This window comes from Neopelma chrysocephalum, unplaced genomic scaffold, assembly GCF_003984885.1.
Source record: "Neopelma chrysocephalum unplaced genomic scaffold, ASM398488v2 Primary Assembly neopelma1_252, whole genome shotgun sequence".
Lineage (NCBI taxonomy): Eukaryota > Metazoa > Chordata > Aves > Passeriformes > Pipridae > Neopelma > Neopelma chrysocephalum.
Genome location: NW_020897914.1, coordinates 852,793 through 866,988, shown reverse-complemented (window position 1 = coordinate 866,988; position 14,196 = coordinate 852,793). Strand labels below are relative to the sequence as shown.

The following is a 14,196-nucleotide window of genomic DNA, read 5'->3' as shown; positions in this document are numbered from 1 at the left end:
CTCACATGAGGCAACCCATGCTCAAGTTCTCCTAAGTCCAGAGGTGTGTTGGCAGCAGCTTCTGGATGAAAGCAGGTATGGCTACAATGAGACTTAATTAGCTTCTCTTTTTTTTTTTTTTTAAGCAATAAAGTAAACAGATTCCATCCATCAGGTGAGAGGATTTGACAAGATCTGGCCTGATTATTTAATTTTTCTTTAAAAGTGCTGATGGTTCCCAGCGCTGTTGAAACACGTCCGAGGCTGCAAACCTGCAGGCAGCGAGGGCTCACCAGCCTGAGAGCATTGCCCACACAGCTGAGCTTGTCAAAATGAACTCATAGCTTTGTCATGGAAGAGACATCAACGGACAGGATCAGCACGGTGATCATGATTTGAAGCCTGGGGCATTGTGTGGTGAAAAGTATTATGGGTGAGAATAATCTGGGAAAAGCAGCAGAGGTGAGGGAAGGGAGCTGAGAAGCAGAGCTCTGTGGGCACCAAGTGTATCTTACAGCTCCAAAGCTGCCAGAATGGCATCACCACCCAGAACGGCATTGTCACCAACAATGGCATCACCACCAACAAAGACATCATCTGGACTTTCTTAGTGCCAAAACCAGGACCACAGTATCAGAGCATGGCCTTGGCTATTGCTTCAGCAAACACTCAGTCCCAGCCTTCAGAAGACCAGCGATCCTTCAGCTGAAATCCAGTGTGACTGTTGCACAGATCAGCCGCAGACAGGCTGTGGAGGAGATGCCCTGCATTCCCACTGCATGCTGCCTGTTGTGACAGAGCTGTCAGCCTGGAGTGGGTTTATTTTAACCTCTTTTTAGCCTGGTTTCCACAGGAAACAAAACTCTGGCAACCATGCTTCGTCTGTCAAACCCCCCTGCAACTTTTGAAGAGCGGCTCCTGTAGCACTGTAATGTCCATTTTACTCATATGCAACATTTTCCAGCCATGGTATGGGTGGCCAAACACCCAGTTGTAAGGGCTGGGAGGATGGGGCTGGTGTATTTGACACAAAAGCCTTTAGTTTTGAGGGGAAAGGGAGAAATCTGCTCTGCTATTGCCTCCAGCAAGTGACAGAAGAAAAAGGCCAGCCTTGATGCTAAAAGAAAAATAAGTCATTGCAAAAAGGGAATATTTGGGACAGAGTGCAACACCAGCGCCAGAGCAAGGTCCAGCCACTCAACAGAGCTGCTCAAGAGACTTGGGAGCTGCAGAGTATCTCAAGCAGGGACATAAATAACCACCCGTGGCTACAAGCAGTAGCTGTGCCAAAAGGGGAATTCTATGCACACTTATGTCTCCCAGCCTTGAAATATTATTCTCCTGCTGCCTAAAGCACTGGAGTATCCAGACATGGAGATTTTTCTTTTAATCCTGCATTCATTATTTAAGCACTAGGAATGATCATGTGTTTGAATAAAACAGCATTTCCTCTGAGACAAGACCAGACCATGCACTGAGGGGTTTTTGCAGCACTACAGTGGTTTTTGTAACCTGATTCCATGTCTTCAGCCAGACACCAGCAAAGCAACCTGAAGTGTACATTCATTCACCTCCAACCTGACACAAGGAAGGTGGCCACCAGCAGTGCCCTGGGAGCAAGCTGGTGCCCTCCTGACCCCTTGGTGCAGTGGTGAAAGCAGTGCTGTGGGAGAAGCAGTGTTCTGTAGTGCTGGAAAATTACTGGATTTCTCTAAAAGGTCCATGTTTCTATGCTGGCAGTGGGCTCAACATGCCCTTTCTGGCACTAACAGCCTCACGTCCAAAGCCTCATGTTTTCAGGACTGGCTGTGCACCTTTGCCCATGCTACCAAATGCTACCAAGCATTTGGCTCAGTAGCTCTCTGGTCACAATAAAACATAATTCCACTCATGAGAGGCACAAGGAGGGTGGTCTGCTCTCCTGAAATGACAGATTGGTATTTCCAGAAATAGTTCGGAGGTCAAAAAATATTCCGTGTGTAGTAGGAAATGCAATTAAATAGAGGCTGGAGTCTTTTTTGTCTCCTAAACTAGGAGGATATCCCACTGTCTGGAAGTAGCGGGAGTAAGGACTTAATGAGAGTTACTGCAAGTGAAAGAACTTTGAGATCCAGCTGACACACAGGTCAGATTTCATTTAGGCTTTGAGTTTGTGTGGATGAATCCTCTCCATGGCTTCAATAGCCTTCACAAATCCATGCCCATAAATGTTTGCACCTGCACAAGCAGCATCCCAAGCCTGGAAATGCAGCCTAAACTCTGCTTCCTTCTAGTGCACCTTTTTTTTTTTCTCTGATTTGTTTAGTTTTTCAAGAGTGGCAATGGCTCCTCCTTTATTTAATGGCTTTATAGGATACACATCGTCAGGGAGCCAGAGCTCTTAATTACAGCCTTTTAGCAGAAAATGGACCATCTCACTGTGGTGGGTCCCCTCAGCACCACGGTGCTGCCTGGGAGGCAGCAGACACTGCCTGCCTTCCCACCCATGGGCGTTGGGGCTGGCTGGGAGAGGCTGGAGCCATGGGGATGAGGGTAATGTTTAGGTTCCCAGATTGCTTTTTGAGTCAAATAACATCTTTTTAGCAGATTGAACTGTTACTAAAGGTGTTGGGATTTGTTCCAAACATACTGCATATGGAATGCCTGGAGAACAGGCACGTTTGCAAGTATTTTTCCCCTTTAGAGCTGTTTTTCTCAGTCTTCTGTGCACCCTTGACATTACTGCTCCCAGGAGTAAGATGAGGAAGCCAGCACCTGTAAATCCCATTTGTCTGTGCTATGTATGCACACCCCTGTCTGGGGCCCAGTGCTCCCCTGAGACAGCAGTGTGCGTGAGAGGTCTGTGGGGACGTGGTCTTGGGATCTTCTCCAGCTCCTCCCTCTCCAGACTGTGGGAATCAGCACCAGAGGCTGCCCACAGCCTCCCCAGGAGGGGCTGTTGCTCTCTAGTACACCAGACTTCTACAGCAGGAGAAGACAGGTAGTGCTGCCCCCCTAACCCTGCCCATTTTAAGGGGGCAAATTAAACCCTGCTCTCCTCTCTCTGCCTCTTGTGATCCGGCAAAGGCCACTCTCAGGAGCTGTCAGCCATGCAAAATAGGATTAATCATAGAATCTTGGAATGATTAAGGTTGGAAAAGGTCATCAAGTCCAACCATTTCCCCAGCACTGCCAAGGCCACTGCTAACCCATGTCCCTCAAGTGCCATATCCACACATCTCTCAGATCCCTCCAGGGATAGTGAATCCACCACTGCCCTGGGCAGCCTGTTTCAGTGCTTGACCACCAGCGAAGAAATCTTTCCTAATATCCAATCTAAACCTCCCCCTCTGTAAGGCTTGATATGCATACAGGTAACCCCAGGCACCAGGCTGTGGCTAAAGTTTTAAAGCAAATTTATTTTAACAGTGAGGAACACTGCAGTATATATCCAAATGATCAATACAGCTCACCAAAAAGGCAAAAGTGGAAACCCGTTTTGGTGCTTTTATAACAACACCTTTGACATGTGCAGTAAAACCCCAGGCTGAGTTCTCCCCCTGTGCTTTATGGCCTGCTTGGCCACTCTGCGGGAGCCTCCAGGCCTGTCTGTGAGAATTTTATCACTTGTAGCAAGGGAGTTACCTCTCAGCAGGCAGATAAAGAGAACATACACAGCATCCTTCATGAAAATGAATTCCTTCTCACTTTAAAGCTTTTCCCTGGCAGCAAAAGTTTCCTTGAACGAGTGCTAAGCTTTCCCTCCTTGCTATTTTTTCTGAAGGTCTTCTGCTCCCACACCCTCCCATTGAGGGACAGGCTGTTTGGTCTCACCCCATCCCAAACCCAAAGGTAGTTTGGTAGGTTTACGTGCACAGATGATTATGCCCAAAGTGCCCATCCCAGCTCAGAGAGCCCTCTGTTTGCCAAGGCAAACCCAGCACACAGCACTGGGCAGCGGGAAATCAGAAGAACTGGTTTGTCAGCATCACTCAGACGTTTAACACGGCCATGTCCCTGTAGCACGTCCCACCTTCCCGTGAGCCCCACACCTCCTCTGCACAGCAAGAGGTGTCGGAGAGAGCAGCTGCCTCAGAGCACCCCAGAGAGATGGTTTTCTGTAGAGGGCGGGGATAGTAAATCAGCGTCGAAGACCCAACACATATTTATACCCATTTACAGAATCACAGAATCACAGAATGGTTAAAAACTGTCTCACTCCAAACTCTCTGCCATGGACAGGGGCACCGTCCACCAGACCAGGTTGCCCCAAGCCCCATCCAACCTGGCCTTTATATGCAGGATTAATCAGAGAGGCAGTTTTGTGCTATTATTGTTGTAAGGAATTGCTGCACCCATGTGCAGTGATGCTCCTCTGCACTTTGAGGCTTGTGTGCTGTGGCTGAACCTTGACTCCCCCACGCAGCTCTGCACCTGCCACCGACTCAGCCTGGAAAAGAGGAGACTGAGGGGAGACCTCATTGTAGTCTATAACTTCCCTGTGAGGGGAGAGGAGGGGCAGACACTGATCTCTTCTCTCTGGTGACCAGTGACAGGACCTGAGGGAATGGCCTGAAGTTGTGTCAGGGCAGGTTTAGGTTGGATATTAGAAAAAAGTTCTTCTCCCAGAGGGTGGTTGGGCACTGAACAGGCTCCCCAGGGCAGTGGGCACAGCACCAAGGCTGACAGAGTTCGAAAGCATTTGGATGATCCTCTCAGGCACAGGGTGTGACTCCTGGGGATGGTCCTGGGGATGGCTAATGGTTGGATTCCATGATCCTTGTGGGTCCCTTCCAACTCAGCATATTCTGTGATTCTGTGACTCTCTGCAGCTCCAGCTTCCTCTAATTTTCATCACACAGCGTAACCACGGGGTTTTTGACTGGCTTTGGTTGAGTTGTCTTTTGCTTCTCTCCCAGTGCCACCAGTGAGTGCCAGCATCTTCTCATTCTCCTCTGAGCAGCTTCAACACATGCCTGGTCCAGCCACTCAGTCTGGGGCTCCTGGCCACCCAAGGGACATGCAAAGCCAGGTGGACCCATGCACTCTGGAACTGAGAGCTTGGGCTGAATATTCACAATTTTTCCCCAGGCATTTAAAACCAGTGTTGTGTTTTGTAAGTTTAACTTCAAGTCAGAAAAGGTGGGGGAGACAGAAAGCAACTGGCTTGTGCTTAGAGGCTCTTGTCCAATGTTGGCATCAGCGATGCCACCACAGTGTCCTGCCTGACTGTGGAGCCAGCTCTGCCGGGAGCCCCTGCCTGTCCCAAAGCCAGCACCCTGAGCACTGAGCCCACAGGGAAGGAAGAGACTCCCTCTACAAACAGAGTCAGCCTGGGAGAGACGTGCCCTGCAAATACAGAGGTCAGCTGTGCTGTCCTGTGTGATCCCTTCAAGGCATCAGGTCTTTTGTGCATCAGTTCTAGGATATTAAATCACCCTGTTCATTCCCTTGGTGCTCCAGTCTTCCTTCCCTGCTTGGTTTCTGGTCATGGGATGGGAACATTCACCTCTACCCCTGGTAATGAGGCAGGGAGGGCCATGCACATGACTCGCTTCCTCCAGACAAATGGCCCAGTATTTCACTCCCTCAAAGCCTAAGGACACCACTGTTCTTGGAGAAGTTGCTGAAAGTAAATTGGAGGCACTTTGTTAAATATTTCAAGTGAAAGATACCAGGATTAAATTCCACTTTTGATCTAATCCTCAACTCCCTCTTCAAGGGAAGTGCAGCTTTGCCTCTGGCCCCGGCTGGTGCCTCCATGCTAAATCACTCTGATCCTAAAGTAAATAAAGCTCTTTGAAAAAGGGCAAATGTTTTCTCAGCTGCTCTTCTTCCCTTCAATTGCATGGCTGATTGAAATTTTTATGTCTGCAGAGAGAACTATATGCAGTCAACAAATGCTTCTTGCTAAGAAGCTGTCTCCACAAGATAACTGGGTTTTGGAAAGTACACTATGAATCCATGGGATACTCCTGGACCACACTGCACCCCTTACAGCTTTCTCTTCTCCTTTCCTTCAGTGCTTTACATTTTATGAACTCCTAAATAAACTGATTTAAGTCACTGCACATTAATCTTGGCATGTCAACAGTTCAGGCTCCTGGTGTCCTCAAGACGTTGTTTCTGCTCAGCCCTGGAGCTGTGTTTGCTGTGGGAGGCAGCAAATAGAAACAGCCCTTTGGTATGAGATTCAGCAGCAACTCAAAGGGCCAGAGCCCTGGGGTTGGGTGCCAGGCTGCCTTCTCCCAGCTGCTGTGCCCTCACCCATCCCAGAATGGCTGTGTGCTCCTTCTCCTCCAGCTCCAGTTCTGACACTGGAGCTGAAGCCTAAAACGGACAGAAAAACCTTTCTGCCAGTTATGATGGCAGAACACCCCAGAACAGCTGCCCCACACAGCTCCATTCAGTCTTCATTCCTACAGAAATCCTCAAGGCTGTGAATCAATAAAAGTCAACACAAGCCATTCTATTAACTTCTTTATTTTTATTAAACTGTTTAAATATAAGCAAACCTGCTGTGCAATTTTTCCAGTCATCCCCCTGATGTGCTGCAGGGTTTGGGAACGGCACCTCATAATTTAGCTCGAGCTAGTTCCAGCCTCCAAGTTTGTAATAACGCACAGCCTGGGCTCCACTTTGTGAATCTTTTGCTCTCAGAGACAAAACGTGAGCTTGAACATGTAACTATTTTTAGCAGCGCTGTTCTCCTCCTCCAGTTAAGCCATAAACCCCAAGGGTACAGATATTCCAAGCACCTTTTCCCAGCTTCAAGTAATCTACCATTAGCCACAGATTACAGGCTCGTGGTGTGCATCAGCCGGGGAGTGCCAGTGATGTGGTACCCAAACCCTGAGGGCAGCAGCCTTTCAGCAGGACAGGCTGTGAACACAACCCTTGGAGTTGTTTGCTCCCTTTCAAATGCCAGCCATGTTTTCTCCTTTTCCACCCTGTATAAGTGCATGCATCAGCCCTAACCAAAGGGAAAACACAGCAGGCAGTGGGGCACGATGCCGTTCGGGGAAACAGCTGACTCTGCTGTAGCCACCACATGGTTTGCATGGAGTTGCCTTCTCTGGGGGAGAAAACAACCTGCTGAGTCAGGTGACCATGGGGGTCAGACACCTTTGCTCAGGAGCAATGCCAGTGAACTGAGAGGGAAAGCTGACAGCACAAGGAGAGTTAGCTGGCAGATGCTTGCCAGGCTTAAAAAGGACAGACTGGCCATTCCTGGCTGAGGAACTGAGAGCAAAGTATGTTCTAGCAGCTTAAGAGTGATTTAATTGTTCTTTTGAAGTGCCAAGGAGATCAAAATAAAAGGCTATTTTGGGGGGGGCTTTAATCCCCTTCTTAGATTACCAGAAAATCCAGGCTCAGCTCTGGTGGGAAATGGGAACAAACTGTCCCCGTGGTCACTACTGAACAGCCCCCAAGTAGCACCTCCATGTTAGGAGTAAAAAGGCAACACCATGATATTGAGAGGACTTCAACTTTCAGGTGGCTTGATGTTGCCTGAACAGAGCCACAGAGCAGTGGGAGAATGGATCTGCATAGCAGGGACCGGCTGCAGGATCTCCAGCTCCTGCCTAATGAGAGTCAGGTGAGACACTGCAAGGGCTGGTCCTGCCAAGTGGCCCATCCTCTCAGCTCCCATCAGATTAGTGACACTGAAGGTCCTTGGTGCTGCCCATAGTCCTCCAAAGTCCAAACCAGTTGCCCTTCAGATGACTGAAAGGGTCTCAAGAGCAATCCCAGCACGAGTCACATTCAGCAGGGGAAGGGGAATAGAAAACACACCTTATCTTGCTTAAACACAGAGCTCAACAAAAGCAACGGTGAACGTCACAAGATAGGGCTAGAAGTGGAAATTTGAAACAACAGGGGATTGTATTTGACGCCAGTAGAGATGTATCAGCAAGTCTTCCTGCAGTGATGGAGAAGACAAGCTCTGGTGCTGTCTGCTGGTCTATGGGCAAAGAGATGAAATTTCTCCTGAGTTAAAGCTCTGAAATATGCTTGTAAGGAAGCTGGAAATTCCCTTCCCAAGTCTTTATTTTTTAAATTCTGTGAAAGGGGAAGCTTTTTTTTTTTCATCTGACCTTGCCTGGACATGGTCTTCATGTCGTGTGATTGACCCAGGGGCACTCTATTTCCCACAGACTCTGCTTGAACATGCAGTGCACTTCCAGGTCCTGGTGACGGTGTAAAGTTCAATCAAGGATCGCTCTGTTTAGCTGTGCTGGGGGCTCATAATCCCAGTGGGTCAAAATGTTTAGAGTTAAAGAGGTTACAGGCTTTTCAGAGCGAGTATTTAAACTCCAGCTGTCAAACCACTTGCATAGGAGAAATTTATAGAGTCAGCCAGCAGTACATTAAATTGCTGTTTTCTTGTCATTAATCTAGTAGCATGCATTGTTTTCACATTGCCCTAAGAGAATAATTAATCTGTGGCAAATCTATGCCTATAAAATTATAAATAGTAGACTTAAAAAAACGATGACAGTGAAGAAATTCAAGGGGACACACATTGACAAGAGCCACATCAAGAAGGCTCTTGGCAAAGCTGTTGGAACGCCTTCGGGGACTGATCTTTTCAGAAACTCGTCTAAAGGACTTACAATCTGCTTCATATTCAGTTTAATTGTGCACCAAAAAAACCCCCACTTGCAGACTTTGCACATTAAAAGGAGAATAAAAGAAAAAAACAGGCAGAGCTTTTTCTCAGAGTCTAAAGAACAACTCTGAAAATGAGGAAGTTTGGTGTTGCAATTTCCCAGGAAACTTCAATCTCACTCCCTGTCGCTATTGTTCTGTACTTTGGTCTGTAATACAGATGCAAGTCTGATAAATTAACGGCTTCACAGACTGTTTTCTTTCTCAGACTTTTCTTTCTGTTTGCAGGAGAAAAAGCACTGCAGGAACACAGGTGACATCTGCTGCAAGACCGAGACCACTTTCTTCAGTTGCTTTGAAGAAGGTGAACCTGCTGCCAGTGTTTGATATGGGAGAGGTACAACTCAGGCTGTGACTGGAGCAAGATCATGTCTAGGACAGGATAAGCACTGTCAAATGCTCATCATTGAAACTTCCAAGCCAAGACAGCTTTTCTGCTCCTCGCCTTTGTGATAAAGCAGGTATTTCTATGTAGGTCTGCTATAAACAAACAGAGAATGAGGTTGGCGCCGGAGGTGAAGGATGGTGGGATAATCCTTGCTGGAGGCGAGTTCTTCTGTCAACAAAGGAGAGCTGAGGCTCAGGTTCCTCCAGGCACTACTCTCCGGACCCTTACATTCCCTACTGCTACAGCACACAGGCCAATCTCCTCTGCAAAAGGCTCTATAACCACAAAAATACTATATGCCATTTCCCCATCTCCATCCAACCCGTTCTCCCTCCTCCCGCTTCTTCCTAGTCATTTCCCACACCTCCACCTGACCCTGCCTCATCTTTTCCCTATGCTTCCAGTTTTTCTGGTGGGACAGCAAGAAGACAGCTAAAGCCCATCTGGATTTTATGTGTGCCTAATAGGGTGAGCAACAGCCACATGTCCCCGTGCTGAGAAGAGGTCTGCACCACCCCCCCCCCCGTGACTGCTGCCCTTCAGCAAAAACACTGGACTGAAAGGTCACTGGGGACAGGGAGCAACCCCCAAGATGGTTTGTGTGTAGCTAAGTCTCACTTAGAACATTCAGTGCGAGGAAAACAGCTTAAAAAAAATGAAGGCAGCTTTTACTACAAGCAGTGTTCTCAAGCAGATCATTGGAAGCACATTGGGGGAAAAGGATGACATGGTTAGTTTGGATGTTTTCAGATTCTGATGCTGGCTTTTGGTATGGAGCAGCACAATAGTACTACAGTACTAACTTTGGTACTTGTTTTTTCTTGGTTTTCTTTAACAACTAAATAAATTAGACCTACTCCTAGGACCTTCACCGATCATTTAAAAGGAAAATGTTTATTGGGGCGATAAACAACCAACTTGATGTCTCCCATCAGGTAGGACTGGCCAAAAGAGAAGAGGGAATAGAAAAATCACAGAGCCCCAGAATTGTTGAGACTGTAAAGGACCTCTGGAAATACTCTGAAACGCCTAAACATAACAGCTAGGACTGAACACAACCTAAAAACTTGGCTGTATCACGCTCAAGATTGCTACTTTCCAAATGCAGAGCTGTGTGTGCAATTCTGTTTGTTTTGTTGTTTATTTTGGTGGCAAGGCTGCTGCTGATGTGGTTATTACAGGAGTGAGAAGATCAAAAGATCATCCAAGTGCAAGATGAGCAACACACCGTTCAGCCCCGGTATGTATTTCGCAGGGACTAGCAAATGCAAGAAGACAGACAAAAGCCAGAGAAGTCTGAAACATATTTGAGGGGAGCAAAATCACCTCTTCATTATTGGCAGTTTCCAGGCTGAGCTTTTGTCTGCCTCTGTAACCCCCTTCCCACCCACACACATTCCTTTCCAGCAATGCTGCTTTATTTGGCTTGCCATTATCTTTTCGTTAAATCCACTTAATTGGTACATTTAACTCTTTTTGTTCCTTAGTATTCTCTCCGATATCATTAGTTTACTGAAAAAGCAGCCATAACCTTAAGTATTACATTTCAAAACAGCATCTAAATTGAGAGAGGTCTTGCCAGTCCCAGTGTCAGACTGTGCTGCTTCAGTAACTCCCATACACTCCATAAAACACAAGGTGTGATAAGGCAAGCTGGACTTGATGAGTTGTGAAGCTGTCCAAGCCAAAGCCTGCACACAACCAGGGTACTTCCAGAAATCCAAAGTCTACTTTTCCACAAGCTCCATTAGGACAACACAGCTGCATCCCCCTGCTGTGGACTACAGAGCTTTTCATGCCTCTGTTGCAGACAGGAGGGGATCCTCTCTCTGCTGCTCAAAAGTGAGTAGTGTAATTCACTATGTGTTCTGTACCTGCTCTAAACTTCCATAGCCGGATCTACCAAGAATCTAAGGAAGAAAATCCCAGCTGTAAGGGGTGCCAGCAAAACCTCTAATGCCAATATAATTACATCAGGAAGGGAAAAAAAATTAAATATTCTTTTGGCAGTTTGGGATTATTTGGGGAACTGCTGCAACCTTTACATACATTAAAATGCCCCAGCCTCAGGGCACCATCAGCTGCATCCACACTGGGAACTTGTCAGTTTAACTCATCCCAAGGTCTCCCTACCCACTAGCTTTGATATGGAATGCAAGGCTCTCTCCTTGTCAGTGAGTGTTTTTGTTGGGAGACTGTGGATTGGGGGAGGTTGCCCATTAAGGGTTTTGACCCACAAGAATTGCTTTACTACTGAAAACGTACTTGTAGACCAAGCTGGTATAGCACCCTTCACTGGGGATGCACTAGGGCTAAAGCTGGGCCCAGTACCCATACACCAAGGCATCAGCCAAAGTGCAAAGAGCTAGAGCAGCCAAAAGCATGAATGCCCAAGGATCTAATCCCTACACATCCTCTGCTAGAGTTTTTGCTGGTCAGAGCACAGCACTGCTAACAGCTAGCAGAGATCCTGCCCACAGACAGTACCAAAAATCAAGGCTCTGCTTTATTCTCAAACACCTTTGTAACTCCCGTATGGAAGAGTAAAACCCCTCTAAATATTTGGGAGAGAAATCAGGAAAAAAAACCAGCAAAACCTCCCATAGTGCCACATGTTCTCAATCCAGAAGGGTTTTTTTCTGTGTTTATTGCCACACTCCTGGGAGAAAGGCATTGAGCAGGGCCGTGAGGCTTTGGCAGAGAAGAGGCTCCACAGCCTTTCCCTGCTGATGTTAGTAAGGCCCTACATCTGTTGGTGAAAACAGCACATTTCTGACATGGCAAGAACATGGGTTAAATTCCAGGCATGAACTGGGTGAGTTGTAGTTTTAACACGTTAACATGCTCCACCAGGGGAAAAGCTGAAGTATTTTTAGCATGGCCAGAGTGTTTGTCTCTGCACTGTTCTGGCCTTTTTTGGAATTGTTAACTCTGGAAACAAATACAATAGCCTGTGCAATAGTGAAACACCACCTATTTCTTTTATTGTTTGCCACAAAGAAGACTGCAAGTTGTACTTCCAAAGAGATTAAAAGAGAAACATACATCAGCTACTTTTGCCACAGGTCACCCCCTTCACAATGCCAGCCAGTTCACTTACTGTTTCCCTATTTCTGCTCACGCCCCCTGGCCTTTCCTACTTACATGCTTAGCTCCAACAAAATCTCAGTGGAAAAACCATTTCTCTTCATGATGAAATTCCATCCCGAGTTGTTGCTTGAAGGCGTTGCCCTTCGCTCTCCTGTTTGAACGGTGTGTGAGTGTAAGAGGGGTCAACAAAACACACTGTCATGCTGCATCACGTGCAACTGCCTTCTCATCCTGCCCCTCACACGGCTACTCGGAACGATTTCCAACTCATGTGAGGGAGAAGCATTTGTTGACAAAGTGTTTGGTTTTATCCTGTTAAAAACCCACCATGCTGTGCTGGGGCAGAGCCCAGCAAGTCAGTTAGGGATAAAGGAGATGAACTTTAAGCACAAACCTAACGACAAGAATTAACACAAGGCAAGTCGGAGGACTGAAAGGGGAATCACGTGGAGTGAAGGAGGGACTCTCCCCCTCTTCTATTTTCTTATCCCATTTCAAATAATATTCCCTTCCTCCTCCCCTCTGCCTGGCACTAGCATAACCGTGCAACACAGCTGTAAGGAACAGACATCTGACATTCCATGCTGCACGTGGCTGCCATCAGCATGCCCAGGGACTGGCAACATCCAGGCCACACATGCAAGTTACCCAGGGAAACAAGACTCTTGAAAGAATTAATGGTCAGAGAGGCTCCTGTGGCTGCAAAAGGAGCAACAGTGGTTGATGATCTGCTCCTAGATGAAGGCAGAGGAAAACAAGCCTTTTGTTTGTCCCAGTTCTTCTCTTCCTCCTCTTCAGAAATTGCCATTACCAATCTGGAATTACTTCTCCAGTCACTTGTTGCTTGCGGAGTGGGGGAGGAGATGGGGCAGGGGGGTGCACTTGGCAACTTGGACTCATCTCTCAGGCAGCAGGACAAAGAAGATGGCCTTGAGGAAGTGACCAAAGCTGCAAACAGCAGCCACGAGCCAGTGGGAGCGAAGGCTGGGGTCAGTATTCACCACACATTTTGTGATGTCTGCCTAATGAGGAGGGAAGAGAGATCGTCAGAGAGAGGTGCCCACATCAGCCACCACTGCAGGCTCTCCCAGCCCCACAACCCATAGCACCACTGCCCCACAGCACCGCTGCTGCAGCACCAGATGCTTGCTCTGATCCTTCCACACACCAAAAGTTATTAAATAAGGCCCAAGAGCCCTGCAAAATACACTTTCCTCACTCCCCAACAAGGCAAAGTGTCCCCCTTTTCAGCCACCACTGAGGAAAGAAATGCTGGACAGGAAGATTGTCCAGCATTTTCCATTTTGAATAGCTAAATACAACTTTCTTTCCCTGTTTGAAAGGTCTAGGAAACTTTGGCAGTATCAGCATTCCCATCCTTTTCTGTAAAGCCAGATGCTTCCCAGAGGTTGTCCTGTTTAATATCAGCTCAAGTTGCTTGCACTTTTTCTCTTGCCTTAGTGTTTTCTTTGGAAGACAAGCAAGCAAGTCAACCCCTGATTTAGACCTAAAGCAATGCAAGCTTTGTGTGTGGAAATATGTGTGCTGGCAGAGATGCCTCCCAGACGCGTGGGTCAGATATGAAGATCGCTTGGGCTGCTGGTTTCAAGTGTTAACAAGAAGAGAAGCTGGCTTGGAATGAATAAAAAATAACAACACCACAGCAAATTGATGAAGACAGGCTCTCACCTGGCATAGGGAGGAGAAGGTGGAAAATACCTGGAGGGTAAAGTGAACAGGACAGAGGTAGAAAGAAAATTGCATTTTCTGGTGGGGGAATCAAAATTAGAAGCTCTGCCAGTGATATAACTGAGTTGTGGTTAAACTTCAGCTTAGCACAAGGAGATGTGGACTGTGGTTGAGTAACAGGGAGTGCAGGCTCTAAACCCTGAGATGTTCATCCCCAAAACAGGACATGAGAGATGATGAATACCCCAATAATCTTCTCCAGTCCTTCTGCCTGTGTTGAAGACATGGGTGAGCCTCACCTCAGCAACTTTGATCATTATTAGAAGGAAGCAAAAGGCGGCTGAAGGGACAAATGCCGGCAGCTGGTCAGTGAGCACAGCCACAGTAACCGAGCCCTT

At 47.3% G+C, this 14,196-nt stretch overlaps 1 protein-coding gene across 4 annotated transcripts in view; it reads right to left on the bottom strand.

Moving 5' to 3' along the window:
* The window catches only part of BOK (BCL2 family apoptosis regulator BOK), a 34,902-nt gene that overhangs the window by 4,262 nt on the left and 16,444 nt on the right, over positions 1-14,196 (bottom strand). The window contains exon 5 of one of the 4 annotated variants that reach the window (XM_027703860.1): positions 11,974-13,131. The exons of 2 other annotated variants lie outside the window; for them this stretch is intronic. In XM_027703860.1, the coding sequence (XP_027559661.1) occupies positions 13,006-13,131 (126 nt within the window). In that variant the 3' untranslated portion in view covers positions 11,974-13,005. Of the gene's footprint in view, positions 1-11,973; positions 13,132-14,196 lie in introns of those variants that run through there. One more of the 4 variants, XM_027703862.1, reaches the window with a different exon arrangement.